General features: G+C 34.6%; 1 protein-coding gene across 1 annotated transcript in view; it reads right to left on the reverse strand.

The window, feature by feature from the left end:
* UBA6 (ubiquitin like modifier activating enzyme 6) overlaps window positions 1-21,439 on the reverse strand; it is a 75,412-nt gene that overhangs the window by 12,360 nt on the left and 41,613 nt on the right. The window contains exons 18-27 of the mRNA XM_069105327.1: window positions 19,780-19,857; window positions 18,005-18,186; window positions 13,314-13,419; window positions 10,976-11,065; window positions 10,789-10,869; window positions 8,887-9,015; window positions 5,093-5,144; window positions 4,936-4,999; window positions 1,257-1,326; window positions 103-174 (exon numbers count right to left, since the gene is read on the reverse strand). Coding sequence (XP_068961428.1) covers window positions 103-174; window positions 1,257-1,326; window positions 4,936-4,999; window positions 5,093-5,144; window positions 8,887-9,015; window positions 10,789-10,869; window positions 10,976-11,065; window positions 13,314-13,419; window positions 18,005-18,186; window positions 19,780-19,857 — 924 coding nt within the window. The remainder of the gene's footprint in view (window positions 1-102; window positions 175-1,256; window positions 1,327-4,935; window positions 5,000-5,092; window positions 5,145-8,886; window positions 9,016-10,788; window positions 10,870-10,975; window positions 11,066-13,313; window positions 13,420-18,004; window positions 18,187-19,779; window positions 19,858-21,439) is intronic.

Genomic DNA, 21,439 nt, shown 5'->3' on the forward strand with positions numbered 1-21,439 from the left:
TGTAATTTTTTGTGAGATTTTTCAAAGGATGACACAGGAAAGCACATGCTAGAAATAGTTCAAATAATAAAACTAACCATATGAAAATATTTTAAAACATACCTTGTTTGAAGGTTTGAATTCTGGAATCTCTAATCTGGAAAGTATATTGGAGAAAGTTTCTACTGACAAGTCCTATTTTAAAGAAAATTATTTCAATAAATGTTATTTCAAAATCTAGCCAAAATATGATAGAACCAGTCCTGAAATTACCTATGTATTCTAAGATTCTCCAAAATAAGACCAAAAAAGGAAAAAAAAACCTAGATTCAACAGCACTTCAGGCACGTGACACCAAAATGATTAGGTTGTACTACATCCATTTTAGACACTCACATTTTATTTTCAAACTATCAATTCCTCTGATGCTACAGTTCCCCAAATCAAAGATGCATGTAAGTTAACTGACAATCTAACTTTCTCTAGCACTCAATTGAAAATTGTGTATGGCGGTGAGGTTTTTAATGAGTGTCAGTTAAACTACTGAAGTTTAGTTAGAATGATGTTCATTTATGTCATTTAGCATAATATGCTCCTATACCTAAAAGAGTACTCAGTAATCAGTTTTTTAAGAATTTTGAGACTGGTTTTTTTCCTTCTCTTGAGAGGCATACCAACCTAGGTAGGGCTCATATTGAATCTGAAGTTTTACTAAGCTCCTACATCTTTTTCTGATGTGCTGATATTTAGGTGTTTTGTCTTACCTTTCCATATACTTTTAAAGTTTCCTTTCTGAATCCAAGATGTAAACTTTACATTTGCCCTTATTAAATTTTATGCCACTAAATCAATAAACTGATTTTTACTGGATAGTTAGTTGTATTTCGCTATTAAGTTTTAGAGTAAATATATTACAACTTCTGCTTAGTTACACAAGACAAATTTTCAGCTCTTTACATGGAAGCCCAGGCAATAATGCAACACATTACAGAATGTTACTTAAAGGGAAGCATTTTTTTTTTTTGGAGGGGGGAGGTGAGGCAATCAGGGTTAAGTGACTTGCCTAAGGCCACAAAGCTAGTAATTGTCAAGTGTCTGAGGCTGGATTTGAACTCAGGTACTCCTGACTCCAGGGCTGGTGTTCTATTCACTGCACCACCTAGCTACCCTGATGGGAAGCCTTTAATACCAAGTTGATGAAACATTTGCAGAAAAGCTGGTACTTGATTAAATTTTGATCTGTTTTCAACCCTCCTAGTATTTCAAGAGCATCTCACCTTTTCTGTAAATGGGATGCAATATATTGTAGCAAACAGCTTTGCTGCAGTCTGTATGAAACTGAAGTGTCTGTTAAAATACAAAGCAAACAAAAAAGTAACCTACATAAATATCAATTGTAATATAACCCAATTTATTACAGCTTAAAAAGAATGTTCTATAACATCATCAACTCTTACATAATTAGGAAATTAAAATTTTTGTTGCATGATATTTTTCTTAAGTTCAAAAGAATTAAGTAAAAATAGTCACAAGTGGAAGTAAGAAAATTATATATTCTCTAAAGCACCAACAAAACTTTAAATAATGATGCTAATAAGTTTCAAAATCATAAAATTTCCATTGCAAACCTATTAGAAAAATCAATGTTGCCTTATGGAGCACCAAAGATAAAATTAAATTAACATGCTTTTTATTTAATCCCATGTGGCAATCTGTAAAATGCAAGTTAAATTGTAAAAAAGGTACATAGAACAGGATTATTTCAACTGTATAGATTCTTTGTATGAAAATAGGAGAAAGGATTCGTTTTTCCTTATTTTTATAATAGTTTCCTACCGTGTTTCCCCGATAATAAGACCTATCCCGAAAATAAGCCCTCCCCTTACTGTGTAAGATTCCTCTAAAATAAGCCCTATTGAGATTGCTACTGTAGTGAAGGTGATCCCCTGTGCTACACGCTACATTACGGTACCGTCTGTATGCACCATCCCCCCTCCCCCGTGAAACGCACGCTGCGCTCCGAGCTCCATCCAATCAGAGCTGCAGCAGTGAGCGCGTCATCCTGTTCTTTATTGAATACATTATTGAATAAAGGTACATTTTTTTGTTCACATTTACCTGTTTATTAAAATTGCTGTCAATGTTCATTAAAATAAGCCCTCCCCTGAAAATAAGCCCTCTGGTGTTTTTCTGTCCAAAAAAATAATAAGACAGTGTCTTATTATCGGGGAAACACGGTAAAGGGATTTTTCTTGCCCTGACAAACTATAATCCAAAACATTCTACTTCAAATATAATTTTTTTGTTTTGCTTTTTGGAGTGGGGAAGGCAGGGCAATTGGGATTAAGTGACTTGCCCAAGGTCACATGGCTAGTACGTGTGTCAAGTGTCTGATGCTGGATTTGAACTCAGGTCCTCCTGACTTCAGGGCCACTGTGCCACTTAGCCACCCCTGCAAATATAATTTTTCAAAGTCTACATGCCTTTAGGAAAAACACATCTCTTTTTACTACATTGGATACAATGTGTCATGAAGGATAAGACATTATATCTAATTTACCTATTTCCTTGTTTAAGAATTTTTTTCTCACCTTCCTCATTTTACTAGTAGCAATCAACAAAGGGAGGAACAACAGCAGAAAGAAATCATAGGTTTGAAGCTAGATGAGCCTTTAAAGTTATCTACAGGTGAGGAAAGTGAGGTCCAGACCAGTTAAATGTGACTTGCTCAAGGTCACAGAGAGTCAAAATTCAGACCCAGGTTTTTTCTTTCCACATCAAGCTATCTTTGTATTACAGAGTGGTAGATAACAGCAGAATTTAAAACAATCATGAAGAACATAACTTTCTGGCTACAAAAGACATTTTTTGTAGTTTTAAAAGCAAATGTTAAAAAACCATTTTTTATATGCAACTGGGAAATAAGATATACAGGCAATGGGGTATAGAAATTCATCCTGCCCTACAAGAAATTAAGGGGAGTGGATGGGGGAAGACATAAGAGAGAACAGATTGGGGGAATGGGTATTCAGTATGCTTGCTCTCTTGGAGTGGGGGGCAGGGGAGAGACGGGGAGAAAATTTTAACTCAAAATAGTGTGGAAATGAATGCTGAAAACTAAAATAAATAAATGAATAAATTTATTAAAGTACACACACACAAAGGATATTTTTAGGGCACATAAAAACTATAAAGAAATATGGAGCTAAAAGATACAGGGAAGAATTAGTAAGTTTTGGATAAGTAATGCATAAGAAAACTCAGAGAACTTGCTTTAAGTACTTAAAATCCATAATTTCCTGAGAGTAGAAGCCAAAATATACATCCACTTTCTTAACAATGTCCAAAAGCCGCAAAATAAACAGGTGAATCCAAATATTATTTAATTTTTTTTCCATAAATCTAAAATTCCTTGTTTCTATTTTTGCTGAATATATGAAGTATCACTGACTTTTCTTTTTTATACTGGTCAGGTTAGTAAAGAAGTAAGCACTATTTCTCCAAATAATACATATGTTGATTCAGAAATGAAGTGGGCAATTAAGAATGCAATTTCATGACATTCTCTTTTTGAATATTGCCTAAATAAGGCCTGTACAACATATGGCCTGTGGTCACTAGCAGCGACACCAAAGGATTTTGGGTGTCCTGCAAAAAATGGAGAGGATGTAAAACAGGTCTGCACAACATACACAACATGCACAACATCGCGTTGCTTTGGTGGGCTCCAAGCTAGCCCAGATTACAGCGACCTTTTTAAAAAATCTCCTTACCTGATAATCTTCTAAATTAATTTAAAATATATAAACTAGCCCTGTAATTTAAGTATATAATATTTCAATGGTAGCTTAAAAAATCAAGTCTATTATTTCTACAAAGGGAATTCTTTTATAATCTATAAAAGTTACTATGGCTGAAAAATTCATAACTCTATTGCCAACCCAGTAATGACAATCTCCAACCTTAATTAGGTCCATAGTCCATCCTGAAGCCTTTAATTGTGTAGGATATATTTACCCTCTTGTTGGTACAACTTTTAAAAGGCTACCAATAAAAGGAATATCAGTAGTAAATACATAAAAATGGCATTCTTTACTACTGGCCTGGCGCAGATCATTAATAACTGAGAAGTGCATCCTTAGAAAATATATAATGCTACCTATTTTCAGACTAGTGCCTTATATGTTCTAAAACAGTTTTCAAGTACATTTGTAGACAGTATTCCTGATTTGAGTAGGGGCTGGACTAAATAACTAAATAATAGGTTATCTTCAAAGTTGAAATCTGATTCTAGAATCCCATTAAAGTCTCATAAATAACCTGTAAAGTAGATGAAGAAACCAAGGCAGGGACATTAAATGAGTAGCTATAATGGTTATTTCAATACTGAAGTGTTAACTAAAAATAATTATTTAATAAATCTAAAGATAATTTTCAAGTAAGAACACTAAATTCCTCATATATTTGATAGCAAATATTTCAATAAAGGGATTGGTAATTAAACATTATGAAAAAAATTTTAACTGTACTTAAAATTCAAGATTTCACCAATGTGGGCAGTCTCACCCCCCCTTAGAGATTATAACCTAGATTATAACCTAAAGATTATAATCTCTAACAATTTAGAAGTATGTCTTTGTTAGTTAGTATAGCTGAAAAAAATTTCACTCTGTGGCCTTTAATGCACTGTGATGAATCTCTCCAAATGTGGACAGGTTGATCCTTGTGTGACAGACAAATAAATCTGATGTGAGGTCCATAGAGGAAACCCTTAAAACTTGGTGGAACTTCAAGAGCCTAGGTTTAATTCCCTGCTACTGATGAGGCAGAGTAGAATTTTATGAAGTAAAATTTTTTACAAAGTACAGAAAAAATGGGAATCCTTGCTCTCAAGTAATACATAGTTTGGCCAATATCAGAAGATATTAAATCTGTTAACTGTGGTCCAATACTTACAAAGGATCATGAAATTCAAACTTTATTGGAGAAGGTGGCCTCTTTGGGGATTGCCAAAACAAACCTAATAAAAACAAAATTAATTTTAATGTAGGCAACCATCAATAAAAAAATAGAAGTACATTAAAGTGTCCTCCAGATGTACAGGTATACTTACTGCCATCTTTTAATCGTGTGTCTAGAGGAAAACAATGAAGAAGCTGAAGAGCCTGGAGGGTCAGGAAGGGGAAAGGAAAAAGGGGGTCAAAGAAAAACATGATTAACATTAAAAATAGTTATCAAATTCTTTTCTTAAAAAGAAAAACCAAACAAAAAACCATTTTCTTTCAAATTTATTGTTTTTAGTCTAGATATATAGCCCTAAAGTACAGCCATAAATTGGGGGTGGGAAGGGGTAGAGAGAGTAGAACACAGAGAGAGAACTGATTTTGACATGTTTCAACAAAGGAAACTGATAAAGGGTGACCAGATAAGAGAACCAAAAAAGAATAATGTCAGGAAAAGTCATAGAGGAGAGAGTATTCAATCAATCAACAAATATTTATTAAGTGCCAAGTACCTTGCTAAGCACTACTGACACAGAAAAGTGACAAAAGATAGTCCCTGCCCGCTTACAATCTGATGGTGGAGACAACATGCAAATACTTACAAAGCAAGCTTCAAATGGGATAAACCAGAAATAATTAAAAGAGGGAAGGCACTAAAATTAAGAGGGTTTTGGGAAGGGGAATGATTAACAATAACCTACTGTAGAGGAGTCAAATTTTTTGAGATGGAGTACTAAGGAAAAAGCTATTGGATTTAGCCATAAAAAGAAGTGAGGTGACCTCAGATAGACTATTTTCTCTTAAATGGCTGGAGCAAAGCCTGATTACAAGGAGATGAGAAATAAGTGGGAAGCAAGGAAATAAAGACAGTGTATACAGCTTTTCTCAGAATTAGCCTGTATGGGAGAAGAAATATAGGACAACTGTAAGAGAATAGTAGGGTCAAATGAAGGGTTTTTTTTTAAATGATGTTGGAGATTAGATCATGTTTATAAACTGCAGTCAAAGATCCACTGGATAAGAAGAATTTGAATATTGTATGGGGAGTGAAGTAAATTGACATTTTTAATTAAATGCTTACTGGAAGACATTTTCTACTAAATCATCCCAGTTTACATTACTACTAATAGGTCTTTAACTTGTTTTAAAATATATCTTAAAAATATCTTAGTTACTCATCCTCATTATTATTTTTTACAAAAGGATCAGCGTTAAGTTATATGTAAACTTCTATGATGTTTTTTAGCAGTTTTTCATTTCTGATTTAATAATGCCTGCTTCTCCCTAACTTCTCTTCACCTCTCATCTTAACTATGTTGTTAACTTCCTATTTCATCTATTTTCTGACCCTCCTCATATTCAAACCACGTCATGTTTTAAAGAGAGGCAGTTGAGTTTTGAAGGAAAATAATAATTTTGAGAATAGGGGATGAGACGGGAGGTCATGCCAAGCATAGGGGATAGTTTGTAAGGATAGAGTGTCAAGTTCAGGTAACTGCTAGTAGTACCATTTGACTAGAAAGTAGGAAAGTATGGAGATGCAAAGGTGAATATGTAGATTGTTGGAGTCTTCTGTTTTGAGTGATGATAGCTCAAACTAAGGTGATGAGATCATTGAGATGAGATGGAAGAAAAAAGGCCAAGGACAGAACCTTGGGGGACACCCATAGTTAGGAGGATAGGAAAAGAAGGAGAGTCCAATAAATAAGACTAAGAAGGAATGGTAATATAATGAGAAGAACCAGGAGAGAGTAGAATATCAGAAACTAAGGAAGAGAGAAATATCTAGGGAAAAAAATCGATAGTTTTCAGTAACAAAAGCAACAAAGAAGTCAAGCAAAATAAAGATGGAGACAAGGCCACTGGGAACAGTTCAATAAGAGCAGCAGAGTCAGAAGCCAGGTTGTTGATACTTGAGTGAGAGGTGAGGAAGTAGATGCAATGAGTATAAGACATCTTTTCTAGGTATTTGGTTATTAATAAGAGAAATTTAAGATGATATCCTCAGGGTATGGGAAGGGTCTATTGAAGGTTTTTTAAGGATACAGAGACCTGGGCATGTTTGTAGGCAGTCCAGAGAGATTGATGATAAAAATAAAAAAAAAACAGTTATCAAAGAGGTAACCTCTAGGTATAGAGAGAAAGAGCCAGGGATCAAGAGCACAAATAGAGAAACCGGTCTTTGGCTAGAAGAAAGGCCACTGTTTCTTCAGAGATCACAGGAAAAAATGGTGGATGATGTAGAACAGTTCTAATATTTGGATTAGGGGAGAAGAGGACTACAATAGCTGGCCTTTGTTTTCTCAGTAAAGTAGAAGGTCACGTCACCTGCAAAAGAGACAAGAGAAGGGATGAGGTGTGGGATTTAAGAAAAGTCTGGAACAGTTGTTCTGGAGTATGCAAGGAGGGAATCAATTAGGGAAGAAAAAAAGGATTGGTGAATTGGCAGTGAAGACCTGGTCAGCATGGTCATGGGACTTTCTCCAGCAATGTTAGGCTGAACTCAAGTGGGAGTGAAGATGGCAGAGATAACCTAGGAATGGGACTTAGTAAAGCATGAGCAATGACAGGACAAAGATGCAAGGGATTTAAGACAGAAGACTGTATATAGTTGAACTGGTCAACCAGAGGGAAGGGTGGAAAGATTAAATGTCACAGTGAGGATGAAGAACATGTTAAGGAGTAGTGAAGTCAGAGTCAGAAGATGAGGTTATAAATGTAGAATGGAATTTAAAAGCTCAAGATCATGGAGGTAAGCACAGGGTGACAGACTATGAGAATAATCCTGTGACAGACTGAATGAAAGCATAGGTCTTAGGAGTTGAAAAGGCTGATGAAATTGGGGCTAGGGTGTTCAGTACATTGACATGTGTTACGAAATCCCTAAATATGAGGGCAAGAGTTGGGTGTATACTGTACTCCTTAAGAATGGAGGAAAAATGCAGAGGCCAGTAGATAACTGCAATGATGATGTTCTGGGATGGTGGAACGAGGGTCTGAAAGCTAGCAGTTAGTAATATGGTTCCTGGCTCAGCGTACTGGCTCAGGTGGGGAGAATAAGAAAAGGAATATTCAGTATTGTAGAAGATAGCTAGAGAGTAGTCTCTTCTGGACAAACGAGATTTACATGATGAGCAAAAGAAAACTGAGCAGGTTCAAAGTGAAAGTTGTTTCTTCAATGATACACTGACTTTAATATTGTCAGAAGAAAAAAGTAATCAAAATAATATTGGTCTGATTTTTAACCTAGAATAGCAGGAAATCAGAATTTATCAAACTGCCATTCAATGACTGAATTAAGCTAAGAAGCAAAAAAATGTGTTTTTTTGTTTTTTGTTTCCTTGGAAAATCCAGCAACACTCATGCCTTTTCCTATGTAACAGTCATTCTTTACAAAAACTCTAAAATACAATAATACACTTAAGAGTAAGGGATCAGTTAATTTCAAAGAAATCAGTAATTCAGAAATCTTTAAAAGGCTATGGGTGAGTTAAAAATTTTACCAAGTATTTAATGTGTAACCATTACTTTCTAATTCACGGTGGACTTGTGCAAGTTTTCAGATAGAGAGAGGAAAGTTATGTTCTCAAGGTCCTAGTGACAAGATGTTTTCGAGAAAAGTACCTGCTAGATATTTTTCTGTGATGAAATTTAGAAAAATCTTTCTGAGAGTTAAAATGGCACTGGATTTGGAGTCAGAGGTTGTGGGTTCAAATGCTGCCTGTTACTAGTTGGCTGACCTCTTTAGGTCTCAGTTTCCTTATCCTTAAAGCGAGGAAGATTATACTAGATGGCTTCTGGGGGTCCATCCCTATTCTTGATCTGTTATCTTCAATTTTTAATTAAGGCTTAGATTCTGTCAAATATTCATGCAACACTTACAGGTTCTAAAACACATACATACCTTATGGTTAAAATATTTTTCAAATTTCATTCTTGCTAATTCCACACACTGGGACCAATTTCTAGGTCTTCTACTAAGTGACTTAATAACCTGAAAGCAGCCTTCTAAACTCTCTCCAGACTGTATCCTCTAGAATGAGGGAAAAGAAGATGGAGAAAAAAAGATGAAATACAAAATAGGAAAAAATAGATATAATTTCTAATTAAGCAAATAAAAAGTTTATATAAATTATAATGGTGAAAAATAGAATCCCAGAATGTTAGTTCTGGAATAATTTTATAGATCATCTAGTATGATCTTATTTCACACATATAGAAATTGGGGTGGAAAGGAGGAGGTAATAAGCAATGGTATAGTATGTATTATGTACCAGGCTCTGAGCAAAGTGCTTTTTACAAATATTATCTCATTTGATTCTCACAATAACCCTGTGAAATAGGTAATATTATGATCCTAATTTTATAACTGAGGAAATTGAGGCAAACAGAGGTTAAGTCACACACCTACCGTGTTTTCCCGATAATAAGACCTATCCCGAAAATAAGCCCTCCCCTTACTGTGTAAGATTCTTCTAAAATAAGCCCTATTGAGATTGCTACTGTAGTGAAGGTAATCCCCTGTGCTACACGCTACATTACGGTACCCTCTGTATGCACCGTCGTTCCCCCCCCGCCCCCCCCGTGAAACGCACGCCGTGCTCCGAGCTGCATCCAATCAGAGCTGCAGCAGTGAGTGCGTCATCCTGTTCTTCCCCAGTGATTTGCTTGCTGGCGCCATTGAGAGCAGTGCCACGGAGGAGAGCTGAGGCAGGACAACATAAGCCCTCCCCTGAAAATAAGCCCTCTGGTGTTTTTCTTTCCAAAAAAAAAAAAAATAATAAGACAGTGTCTTATTATCGGGGAAACACGGTAGTAATTATTAGAGGCTGCATTTGAATTCAGGTATAATTGACTTCAGATCCAGTGTTCTTTCTATTGTACAACCAGTTGTGCCTCCAAGCCTCAGTAAAACTGCTTAGCTAGATAAAATTTTCAAATTTGACCTCAGACTCCAAGTCTTAGGATAAGTTTTCTTGAGTTAGAACACATCAACTACTTCAGAATGTTTATAGGACTAGAATGGGTGTGTGGAGCCTGAGTTCTAGGTTTGGGTCTTCTACTAACTTAGTTTAGTGACTTCAGAGAAAACGCTTGGTCTCTCTAGGCTTGTTTTCCTATCTGTAAGATCACTGGACTACATGATTTCTAAGAAGCCTTCCAGCTTGAACATTCATTGTTCCACTAGTCTTTCTGCACCCAGTTATTACTTGATAGCCCTCAGTACTAAGAAGTATAATTTATTTCTTATTCACAAACTATGGGTAAATAAAAAGCAGACCTTTTGGCTAGAGGAAAAGAAGCAATCGCTGACAGTGATTTCAGTAATTCTTCAAATATTCTTACTTAGCTTATCCAAGTTTTTCACTTGAGTATTTGGAATTTTATTGTCATTATACCTACACACCTCAATTAACTGTAAAATTATTTTACATCAGAATTCAGAACCTTGCAATCTATATAGCATTTACAAATTGAAGACTAAGAATTTTGATCTATCAATTCCATAACCCTCAAATTATAGTAGTAATGATGGTCAGTATTTGAGGGGAAAATATTTAATTGTAGCTTCTAAAATTTATATCAATCCAAAACACTATTTTAATCCATTTAGAAAACATGTTGATTCTTTTTTTTTTTTTTTAAAGCAATTGGGGTTAAGTAACTTGCTCAAGGTTACATGGCCAGGTGTTTCTGGGTGTGGTGCTAAGTGTCTGAGCCCGGATTCAATCCCTCATCCCGACTCTGGGACCGGTACTTTTACTTACTGTGCTACCTGGCCACCCCCAAACATGTTGATTCTTACCTGTAAGACCTCCTCTGCAGATGAATAAGTCTGCCAAAATTTGTTGAACAATGAAGGTTTATGAGAAAATGAGCTTTCAAACTGCATACGGGGGAGGAAAAAGACAAATGTAAAAGAGAACTTTTTAGGTAGTCTAAAACACTTTCTTTTCCACAGACAACAAAACATATTAAAGAAAGACATTTACCTTATCTCTTGCCCACTGAATAGTATGTTCAATAGCAGCTGGAAAAGATTTTAAAGTGCAAAATGGTATTTCTTCTTCTGGAGGATCCCGCTAAATTAATAAGTACAAAAGTAAGATTACATATTGTTGAAGAGGTCATATTTTTGAGATAGTCTTGTTTTTAAGATAATTTTTAACTCTGGCATCATGGACTTCAAATTTAAAAACAAACAAAACTGAATTTACCTTTTTTCTCTTAAAAAAGGAGGAAAACGGAAGATTATCCTAACCTCACATTTTTTTGATGAACTCCTTTAGCATTAAGTCTACATCATATATTTTCTACTTCTATGCTGGCTTACATGCTTGTTAACTCTTAACTAGACTGTAAACTCCTAGAGACCAAGTACTAAATAATACTCTGGCCAGGACACAAAACAGGGACGCTACTTGCTCTTACTAAAAAACAGAATGAAGAAATTCCAGCCTTAAGACTTTTCTCATTTTCCTTAATAGGAAGTGTATATTTTGCTTGGAGGAAAGAGGAAAAACATTTAAAAATGGAAAATGCATTAATGTGCCATTCAACATTCTTATGGGATCAAATGCTGGTTACTATGTGAGATTTCTAAGACACATGAAAAGTTTCCAAGAACTGACAAAGGTTGGTGAACAGGAGCAAGATGAGAGTGTGGAAGAGACTAACATGGCAAAGTGTCACGAAAGTAATCCCAGGATACCAGTCTACTATGACTCTTGTTGCCACATAGCTTTTTTATCCCTGCTAAAAGTTTCTTAAATCAGTATATTAGCATGACTTTTTTTGTATGTAAACACACTTCTGAGTTTGTAGTAGAAGTAAATGGGAAGAATAAGTCGTTTAAAATAATTTTGGTAGAGAATTTTGCTAGATTATATCTACTTAGCAAAATGAAGGATATTTTTTTTTTTTAAGCAATTGGGGTTAAGTAACTTGCTCAAAGTTACACAGCCAGTTATTTCTGGGTGTGGTGCTAAGTATCTGAGCCCGGATTCGACCCCAGGTCTCCTGACTTTGGGGCCAGCGCTCTTACTCACTGTGCCACCTGGCCGCCCCTAAAATGAAGGACATTTGCAAATGTAAAAGTATAACTGTATCCTACATCAGCACAATAATTTAGAATGCTTATTTTACATCTTCCAAAGAAAACAATTTCTATCTCTTTCTGAGGAAATAGGTAGCTAAAATAAAAGAATTAACCAAAGTCTGGTCAATATCTTTATCAAATGGATAGATTATACAAAATGGAGGGAAAGCTAAAACACTTTAAGACAGATTCATGATTCTAAAAGACCTTCAAAGGCTCGAAAAATGAACCAAATCTAATAAGATAAAAGTTGATAAAGATAAAAATAAAGCTCTATACTTAAGCTGAACTAACTGCTTGAGTTTTTGATAGGGGTGATGTGTTTAGACAGCTATTCTTGTGAAAATGATGAGTTTTAGTTGATTTTAAGTTCTATGTATTTTGTATGGCTTCAGATGGCAAAACATAGGCTAATAGATGTTACAGCAGGAAGAATAATATGAGTCAAATACTAGAAAGAATTGTTGAAAAATGCATCCAGTTATTTCATAAGGTACTACTGAATTTTCTGTTAAAGGAAAAGCTCACCAAAGACCAGTTTTGGGAGTCAGACTAGGTAACTCCTAGGTTCTTACTCACTGTGCTTCAGTGTTCACATGTGAAACAGAATGTTTTCCTTTATTCTTTTTAAGCGTCCATAAAAATTAGCCTAGCCTAAATACAAATCAGTATAGAGTGATGATGGAATGATATATTTTAATTGTCCTTATTAATTATCATTTGTAGTATTTCCAAAACAACAAAATGGCTTTAACAAAAACAAAAGAGGATTGTGTTTAAAATCACAAAACTCTTTTATATACAGTTTGTATTATCTAAAAACTGGGCAGCGAGGTAGCATAGTGGATCAAGTGCTAGGCCTGGCATTAAGAAGACTCATCTTCCTGAGTTCAGATCTGGCTTCACATACTTACTAGCTATGTGACACTGGGTACACTTAGCCCTGTTGCTTGCCTCAGCTTACTCATCTATAAACTGAGCTGGAGAAGGAAATGGCAAACTACTCCAGTATCTTTTCCAAGAGGACCCCAAAATGAAGTCAAAAAGAGTTGGACATGCCTGAAAACAACTGAATAACAATTTTCTAAAAGCATATGATAAATTCAAAACTTTAATTTAAAAGCTATTCTGTTTGCATCTCCTTATGAATTTTCTTCTATTCTCTTTTGTGTAAGAAGAGAAATTAAGTGCATTTAGCACCCACCCCCATGTAAACAATTGTTAACACTTACATGACTGTTATAGGACTCGGTCAAATGAGGTATAATAGCTTCAGTGTGTCCCTTAGTGCCCATTGTGCCAGAATCTAAGAGGGGACGTAGGTTCGCTAAGCAACGGCTATTTGAAAAGAAATGAACATAAGTGTTCAATAAAACACAATCAAAGAAAAAGTAATTTTGTTATATAAGAAGGCTAACAACCAAGTATCATTAACTTTTGAAGTTGGTAACCTCTAAATACACCTCACAGGTATTTTTGTACCCCATCTATATAAGCTTTTTTTTTTCCTAACCTTGTGGGGCTTAACACATGTTCAAATGCAGTGAAAAAAATACTAGAAATAGTAATACTAGAAAAAATTACCTTCCTAAGAACTCCTTTATATTACAACTATGGCAGGCCAAATTACAACTACACTATTAATTTCATGGCATCTGATATCTGGTTAGTAGCTGCTATGACCCTCCCCATAAAATGTTTACTATGTAGGATTTTAAAAAATAATTTCAAAAACCATTCCTCTTTTGTGACTGTAAACAAACATTACTTGCCACAAAATGTATACATGCATACACATACATATTAGTAATTATTTTCTGGATCATCTCAGATAAAAGATACCCCAATAGTGGTAGACAAAAGTATTTGTTCTGTGTATTCACTTATATAATACTTTAAAGTCTGGAGATTTCAAACTGGAGAGCTTTTAGAAATTGAGCCCATGATAAATTGAATAATAAATACCTTTAAAGTTCCATGTTTTGTTATGCTGGCCCTTATGGCCACCTGTGTAAAGGGATGGATTCCCCAGGCTCTGAGGAACTTACAGATAAATGTTTTGTGGAATTCAGCCAAGGTCATAAAAGTGGGCATATACTGCTCTAAGAACAGGTACAATAAATTGTATGGGGTCAGTCAGACTCTTCTACTCCCTTAACTCATTATAATCCTTGAAGAATCCAAAACATAAATGTGGGAGGAGAAATACAAAACACCTTCTTTCTCCAATAATTGTCATCTTATCTTCCTTGGAAGTGAGGAAACTAATGCTATAAATCACAAATGAAACCTTCCCTGTATAAAAAAAAGGAAAGTTAGGAAGCCATTTTTGAGGAAGCTTTCTCTGAGATTCACTGCATTCTCAATCTCAAGCCCCCGGAAGTCTCTGTCTATAAAGAATAATCCTTCAATAAATCTCATTTAAATATGTTTTATATAAGGGTTTCCTTTTTCCTTTCCAAGACTGGATAGTAATTTACCACAAAAATGAAAAAGATAGGGAGAGGGAGGGAGAGAGAGATCTTCCACTCAGTGTGGGAAATAGTATGCACAAATAAGAATGATCACTTCCCATTTCCAAATTATTATCAAAATAGTACTAATTCAGTTATTAATATTGTTTCTTATTACTTTGACACTCTGGCTACTTTGTCATATAAAGTTTATATACCAATGCTTAGTGGAAAGAGGTAGACAGAAAGATCTAAACAAGATCTTCCAAACCAAATCAACACACATACTTGGTGACTTCAGCGCAACAGTGGGCACACAGAAGTAAAGGACAAACATTTTGGAAATTATGGTTCAGCATTAAAAAATGAAAAGGTTTAAAGATTTATGGAGACTACTAAGAATAATAATACTCATTATGTTTCATTAAATATTTTCTTTAAAAAAAGAGTGCTGGATGTGACAATAACATAAAAAGTGAAATTGACTTTATCTTAACAGAGAGGAAATTGATTATCAGTATGGTAATCAGCGTATAGTGTATAGACAGAATATGGACCTATGAAAACAAATATCAGGATCAATAGCTAATTAGAAGGTAGATTAAAAATGAGTAAAGACGTAAGTTACACTTAAAACTACTCCAAAGCAATGTAAACAAGCTACTGCTAGTGAAAAATGGGAAATGTCAATTTCCTATGGCAATTTGAATATATAAAGCAATTTTAACAACGTGAAGGTCAAAAAAGCCCTGAAACTGTAACCAGCAAAACACTTCATCTCTTTGCCAAGTAGAAAGACAAAAATCAGTTTCAAAAATGAACCCACCTGTAAAATGTTTTGGAGAATGATGGAAGGTTATAAACAGTATTGCCTCATAAAACTGGCAAGAACAACTACAGGGAAAAGCAAGACTACAGAAAGTCTAGTGTGACACCCAACAGAAAGGTAAGTCTACAAGCTTTTTCCCTAGGTAGTGCAGTGGACAGACAACGGAACTTAGGATCAAGAAGATCTGAATTCAAATTCTGACTCAGGCACTAAGAGCTGCTTAATACTTAACCTCTATGTTTCTGTTTCCTCATTTGTGAAATGAGGTTAAAAGTAAAGTAGCTACTTCACAGGGTTATTGTGAATATCAAATAAGTTATATAAAGTGCTTTGCAAACCTTTAAATGCTGTATAAATGTTAGTTATTATTATTTCTTGATTATAAAAAGCAGTTGATTTTGAAGAGCAGAATAGCATTTCTCCAACAAAGTATCTCTAATGCTTACACTAAGATTATGTGACTCCTTGATAGTGAAAACAGAGATAATTTGATTCATCAGCTCTATGATTAATTATTATTAATAGTGATAAATTCTGACAGTTGTACATCTAAGACTGATGTGAAGGGTACCCTGCACAGAATCCAAATGAAATGAGATTTCCTAAAGATGATGATCCTTAGACCACTAGTGTCAAACTCAAGTAGAAATGGGAGCCACCAATTCATACATAAGGATCCCTGTGGCCCACATATTGACTAATATATTGATTAAAACTAAGATGTAATATTAAAAAAATTGTTAAATATTTCTTAATTACATTTTTATCTGGCTTGGGCTGCACTCAGGAATGCTATGGGCCATGTGTTTGACACCTCTGCCTTAGAAGAAAATATGGTACTGATTGAAGCAAAAGCCCCAGAACACTAGAGCCTCTGCAACAAGATCCACAGCTACTCAAGAGACTGCCCTAACAATCCACACAGGAAAAATCAAGGTTTAGAAAATATTTATTGCCCAAGATATTAGAAGACTGACAATCCACTAAATTGATGGACTCCTCAGCAGCACCACTTCCTGAACAGGTACGGAAAGGTTAGGTGTCCAAAACTGGACAGGTGGAAGAGAATGTTATTATTATATAATATATATTATATAATATATATATCATATATATATATATGATATATAATATTATATAATTAACTGAGAAAGCTGGGCCCGGAGTAAGGAAGACTTGAGTTCAAATTCAACTTCAAGACACTAGTTTTGTGACCCCAGGCAAGTCATTTAACTATTATTTGTCTCAGTTTCATCAGTTGTAAAACGAGCATAATAATAGCACCAATCTCATAGAGTTGTTGTGAAGTTCAAATGAGAAATCTTTAAAGTGCTAGTAAAGTTTGAGGTCCATTAGTAAGTGCTTAATAAATGCTTATTCCCTTTCCTCCTTTCTCCTTAATTGTATGTGGGAAATTGTGCTGTGCTTTCAACTATTCCAAGCTGCTTCCTGTCATAAAAACTACCTTTTAAACACCCAAATATTTTCATTAATATTATAAGGTTGAGAATCATGAGGTAATCTGTGAAGAATCAAAACTTCAGGTGATCCAAAGGTCAATGGAAAGAGGTATTACAGGCAGGGACACAAAAGATATCATCCAGGAAGATGTATGACTCACAAAAAGAAGACAGGCCTATCAAGTAGCAAGACCAAGTGAAAACAGATGGACAGCTCAGGTGCTTTAGTGATATTCAGGGATTATTAAACAATCTAGATTACTGGGTAGATCCCCACTGAAGGATTTATAGAATAACAAGAACAAGAACTGCACATGATGAAAAGTTATGGAATCTTGTATAAACACTGATGATCTTAAAGACAGAGTGAAGTACTTCTTGCTTTTTTGTTTTTGGAGGGCAATTGGGGTTAAGTGACTTGCCCAAGATTACATGGCTAATTTTTGTGTTAAGTGTCTGAGGCCAGATCTGAACTCAGGTCCTCCTGACTCCAGGGCCGGAGCTCTATTCACTGTGCCACCTAGCCACCCCTAGAGTGAAGTACTTCTTTACCAACTTAGAGAGACAGCCAATTATGCAGTAGATAGAACTCTGCCCTTGGAGTTTGGAGGATCTGAGTTAAAATCTGGTTTAGACACCTACTAGCTGTGTGCCCCTGAGAAAGTCACTTAACCTCTTAACCTTCAATGAACTTTTTCCATTAAATTAAATGTATGTTTTGTTTTTGCCTTTCTCAATATTACTATAACTAAAATATTCCTTGCATGACTTACCACCTCTAGATCTTTTATCTTTTGTTGATCTTATTCAAAATACTGTTTACTAAAAAATCATTTTTTCACAATCCCTGACCTTTTTCCCCTAACATTTCTCTAGTTTCTTTTTCTCCTTCTGCATATATGTATAAATCTTTTATTATATTTATCTATTCATTTATTCCTGTAGGCACTTATGCGCTAATATCCTGTGATTAGTCTTACAAAAGACCCATGAGTCACTTTGTAAGTCATTAATTCTTTATTTTATACTATTAAGTAACAATTTATTTTTACCCTTGGCATATGAATGTAGATATTATAATGTAAAAGAAAACAATGTTTAATTTAGTCTAAAGAGCTGTTGAAATGAGTGGACACAAAAACAAAGGCAAAAGTATTTTTGTGACAATTAAAAAAACATACCTGTCTACATATCTGCGGGCTTCCACATTGTCTAAAGCTGTAACAATTATATCTTGTTTAGTGTAGAATTCATCACTGTATATCATCTCAGTGGCAGGACAAACTTTGTGCAGGTGTGACTCAATCTTTAACTGAGGATTTATACTCAGAGTTGCAGCAGCAGCAGTATAACTTTTAGGCTTCTAAACAAATTTAAAAAATTACAAAATTCTTTCTAAATAAGAGAACAGATACTAAATCAAAGTCAGGTTTTTAAATAGATATAATTGGACATATACCTATTACATATTCTTATCACCATAGACTATTATCAGTGCAGTATGATTATGATGTATCATGATTAAAAACGAAATGAGTATCATTATTTTAGTCATTCTGGAACAAAATATCATTTATCTGACTGATAAGTTTCTGAATAAATCTAATCAACAACAATCTACAGCTATGTGAAATAACATTAACACAAATGCCACATAATAAAACACAATTGACTAAAAGCATATTTTTTTTACCAGATAACTTGTATTTGAATTAATCAAGTTTTATTGTATTTAGAAACTATGTATCTGTAAGATACACGTTTAGAAAAAATAAAATGTCAGCTATACAGAAGAAGTTGGGTATAAGTCATTGTGAATAGCATAAAAACTTTATTTTTACTATTTTTGGATCACCTTACATATAGGAGGCACTTAATAAATGTTTGCTTGAAAACAAAATGGATGGGAAGCTACATAAAATATATTATTTTACTGCTTTATTAAAAATGCATTTCAAAATGACAGCTATTTTTACTTTAATATCAATTTTCAGATCATCCTTTAATATAGTGGAATTCTACTGAAGACTTCTAGATTTTTTCTAAAAAGTGAAAATGAAAGTCAACAAACTTTGTAAACTATACTAGTTGCTCCTGTAGTAGCTAGTGGGTATGCGGGAAAAGCAAAGTTTGTTGCAAATCCCACCTCAGGAACAACTGAGGTATATGTAGCTATATACTCTGCTGATATTTACAATTCACACACACACATACACACACACACGCGATGTCTATAGTGTGATTTTGAGTTTCTCTGATCCTCTGTTCTCTCAAGTTATCAGAAGATAAATTTACTTCTCAAGCCTTTTCCTCTTCTAATTTGTTGCTTTTAATTTGCTAAAAGCTAAGAAACTAAATAACCAAACTTGTTAAAACTGTGAACAAATAAGAATAAATATAGGTTATAAGCTAATTATGCAACCAAGATTAATAGTAATAAAAAATTCTTTTTCTTTTTTTTTTTGCTTTTTGGAGGGCAATTGGGGTTAAGTGACTTGCCCAAAGTCACATGGCTAGTAAGTTTGTCAAGTGTCTGAGGTCAGATTTGAACTCAGGTCCTCCTGACTCCAGGGCCAGTGCTCTATTCACTGTGACACCTAGCCACCCCAGTAATAAAAAATTCTAAGGGCATATCCCTAGCTTCAATTTAACATACAGAAAAGAAGTATAAATAAATACCCAATAAAAGCTATATTTCAGGAAGCACTCTTTCATTTATAAAATTATGAAAACACAATACTTTGGCTATAATAGTTTATATTAATTAAGACCTTACTCCATGTGTCCAAAACTCAAACATAAGTTTTCTATTTTAAAAATTAATTTCTTACTTTTCATGCCTTTAAATATTTGATACTTTGGAACTACAAAGAATCGATATGGAAAACATCATACTTCATTATTAAATTATTTTTGTAGAAAAAAACAGATATTGTGAATTGAATAAGCACCATACCTGTATGTGATGGGGTCGAAAGAGAAACTGTCTATTTAGGTTAGATTTTTCTATTAAGTCAGGATCTGTAACTGTTACCTGAAAACAAGAAGCAAAAACAAAACAAAAGAAAAAGACCTGTAATCATAAATAAACTAGACATACTCTCACTGTATCTCAATTCCCAAAATGGCTCTAAATTCCTTGGTCTATTTTGAGATGGACAATGGCACAAAGAATCTAAACTAATGGATCATCCTTAGCATGTTTTCCTACATGTATTCAGGCGAAAGCATATTTCTGATGTTATGGGAATAGTTCTAAAAATAATGAAATACCAAAGCTACTGCTAAGCTCTTTCACCTGTTCCTGACTGTAAACCACCAGTCACAAAGGAGGTGGGTGAGCCTTCTATCAATTGCTTTATCTGTGTTTAACAGCATGGGGAAGGTTTGTGTTTGTGTTTAAAAGGACACCAAGTAGGATGCAGCATGTTGAGATATGCAGAAGGTTGAAGAGATGTACACAAAACAAAGTGACTAGTGTCATTAAAGCACATGTTCTTTATAATTAGGTTTTAAAAACTCAAACATGATGGGGTGGCTAGGTGGTGCAGTGAATAGATTCCAGTACCCTTGAATCAAGAGGACCTGAGTTCAAATCTGGCCTCAGACACTTAAACACGTACTAGCTGTGTGACCTTGGACAAGTCACCTAACCCCAATTGCCCTGCCTTTCCCTCTCCAAAAAGCAAAAACAAAAACAAAAAACCAAACTCAAACATGATTTGCTTATGATAATCAGAAATGTACCTTTAGGTAAGAGAAATGGCAATGCACTTCTTAGGAGGGGAAAAAAGTAACACTGAAGAGAAATTTTGCTCAAATCTGAAATTTACATTACTGACTCATTTTCAAAACTGAATGTATTTTAGTTAAAAAAAACCTTCATAAATACAATTCTAATTCAAAACAACTTTCCTTACCAATGTAGCTAATATGTACTTTTTTTTTTTTGAGGGGCAAGTGAGGTTAAGTGACTTGCCCAAAGTCACACGGCTAGTAAGTGTTAAGTGTCTCAGGCAGGATTTGAACTCAGGTCCTCCTGACTCCAGGGCTGGTGCTCTATTCACTGTGCCACCTAGCCACCCTGTTAATATGTATTTTAAGATTAGAACTATTTTATTTTATTTTTTTAATGGCACTTTTATTTTTATTTATTTTTTGCTTTTTGGAGGGCAATTGGGGTTAAGTGACTTGCCCAAGGTCACACAGCTAGTTTTTGTGTTAGGTATCTGAGGCCGGACTTGAACTCAGGTCCTCCTGACTCCAGGGCCACCTAGCCGCCCCAATATGGCACTTTTAACTTCCAATCAAAGATTATTTAACTTTTAAGTTTTCACACTTCAGATCCAAATTCATCAAGAAGCTAGATAACATATCTTTTTTCAAAGCCTATGTGGACTGATGGTGATGGTAGCAGGATACAACTAATTTAATATTTCACATTCACCATCTCAAATTTGATTTTGTTTGCACCAACTGTATTAAGCAATTTCTGCCCTAGATCCATTGCCATTTCTTTTTTTTTTTTAATTAATTTGTTTGTTTCCTTTTAGTTTACAGGATTCAATTCCACAATTCCTTGAATTTCACATTTTGTCCCCCTCCCTCCCCTCTCC

The sequence above is a fragment of the Petaurus breviceps genome, unplaced genomic scaffold (assembly GCF_028583685.1).
Source record: "Petaurus breviceps papuanus isolate PSGF00001 unplaced genomic scaffold, PetGlider_PUasm1.0 76, whole genome shotgun sequence".
Classification (NCBI taxonomy): Eukaryota; Metazoa; Chordata; class Mammalia; order Diprotodontia; family Petauridae; genus Petaurus; species Petaurus breviceps.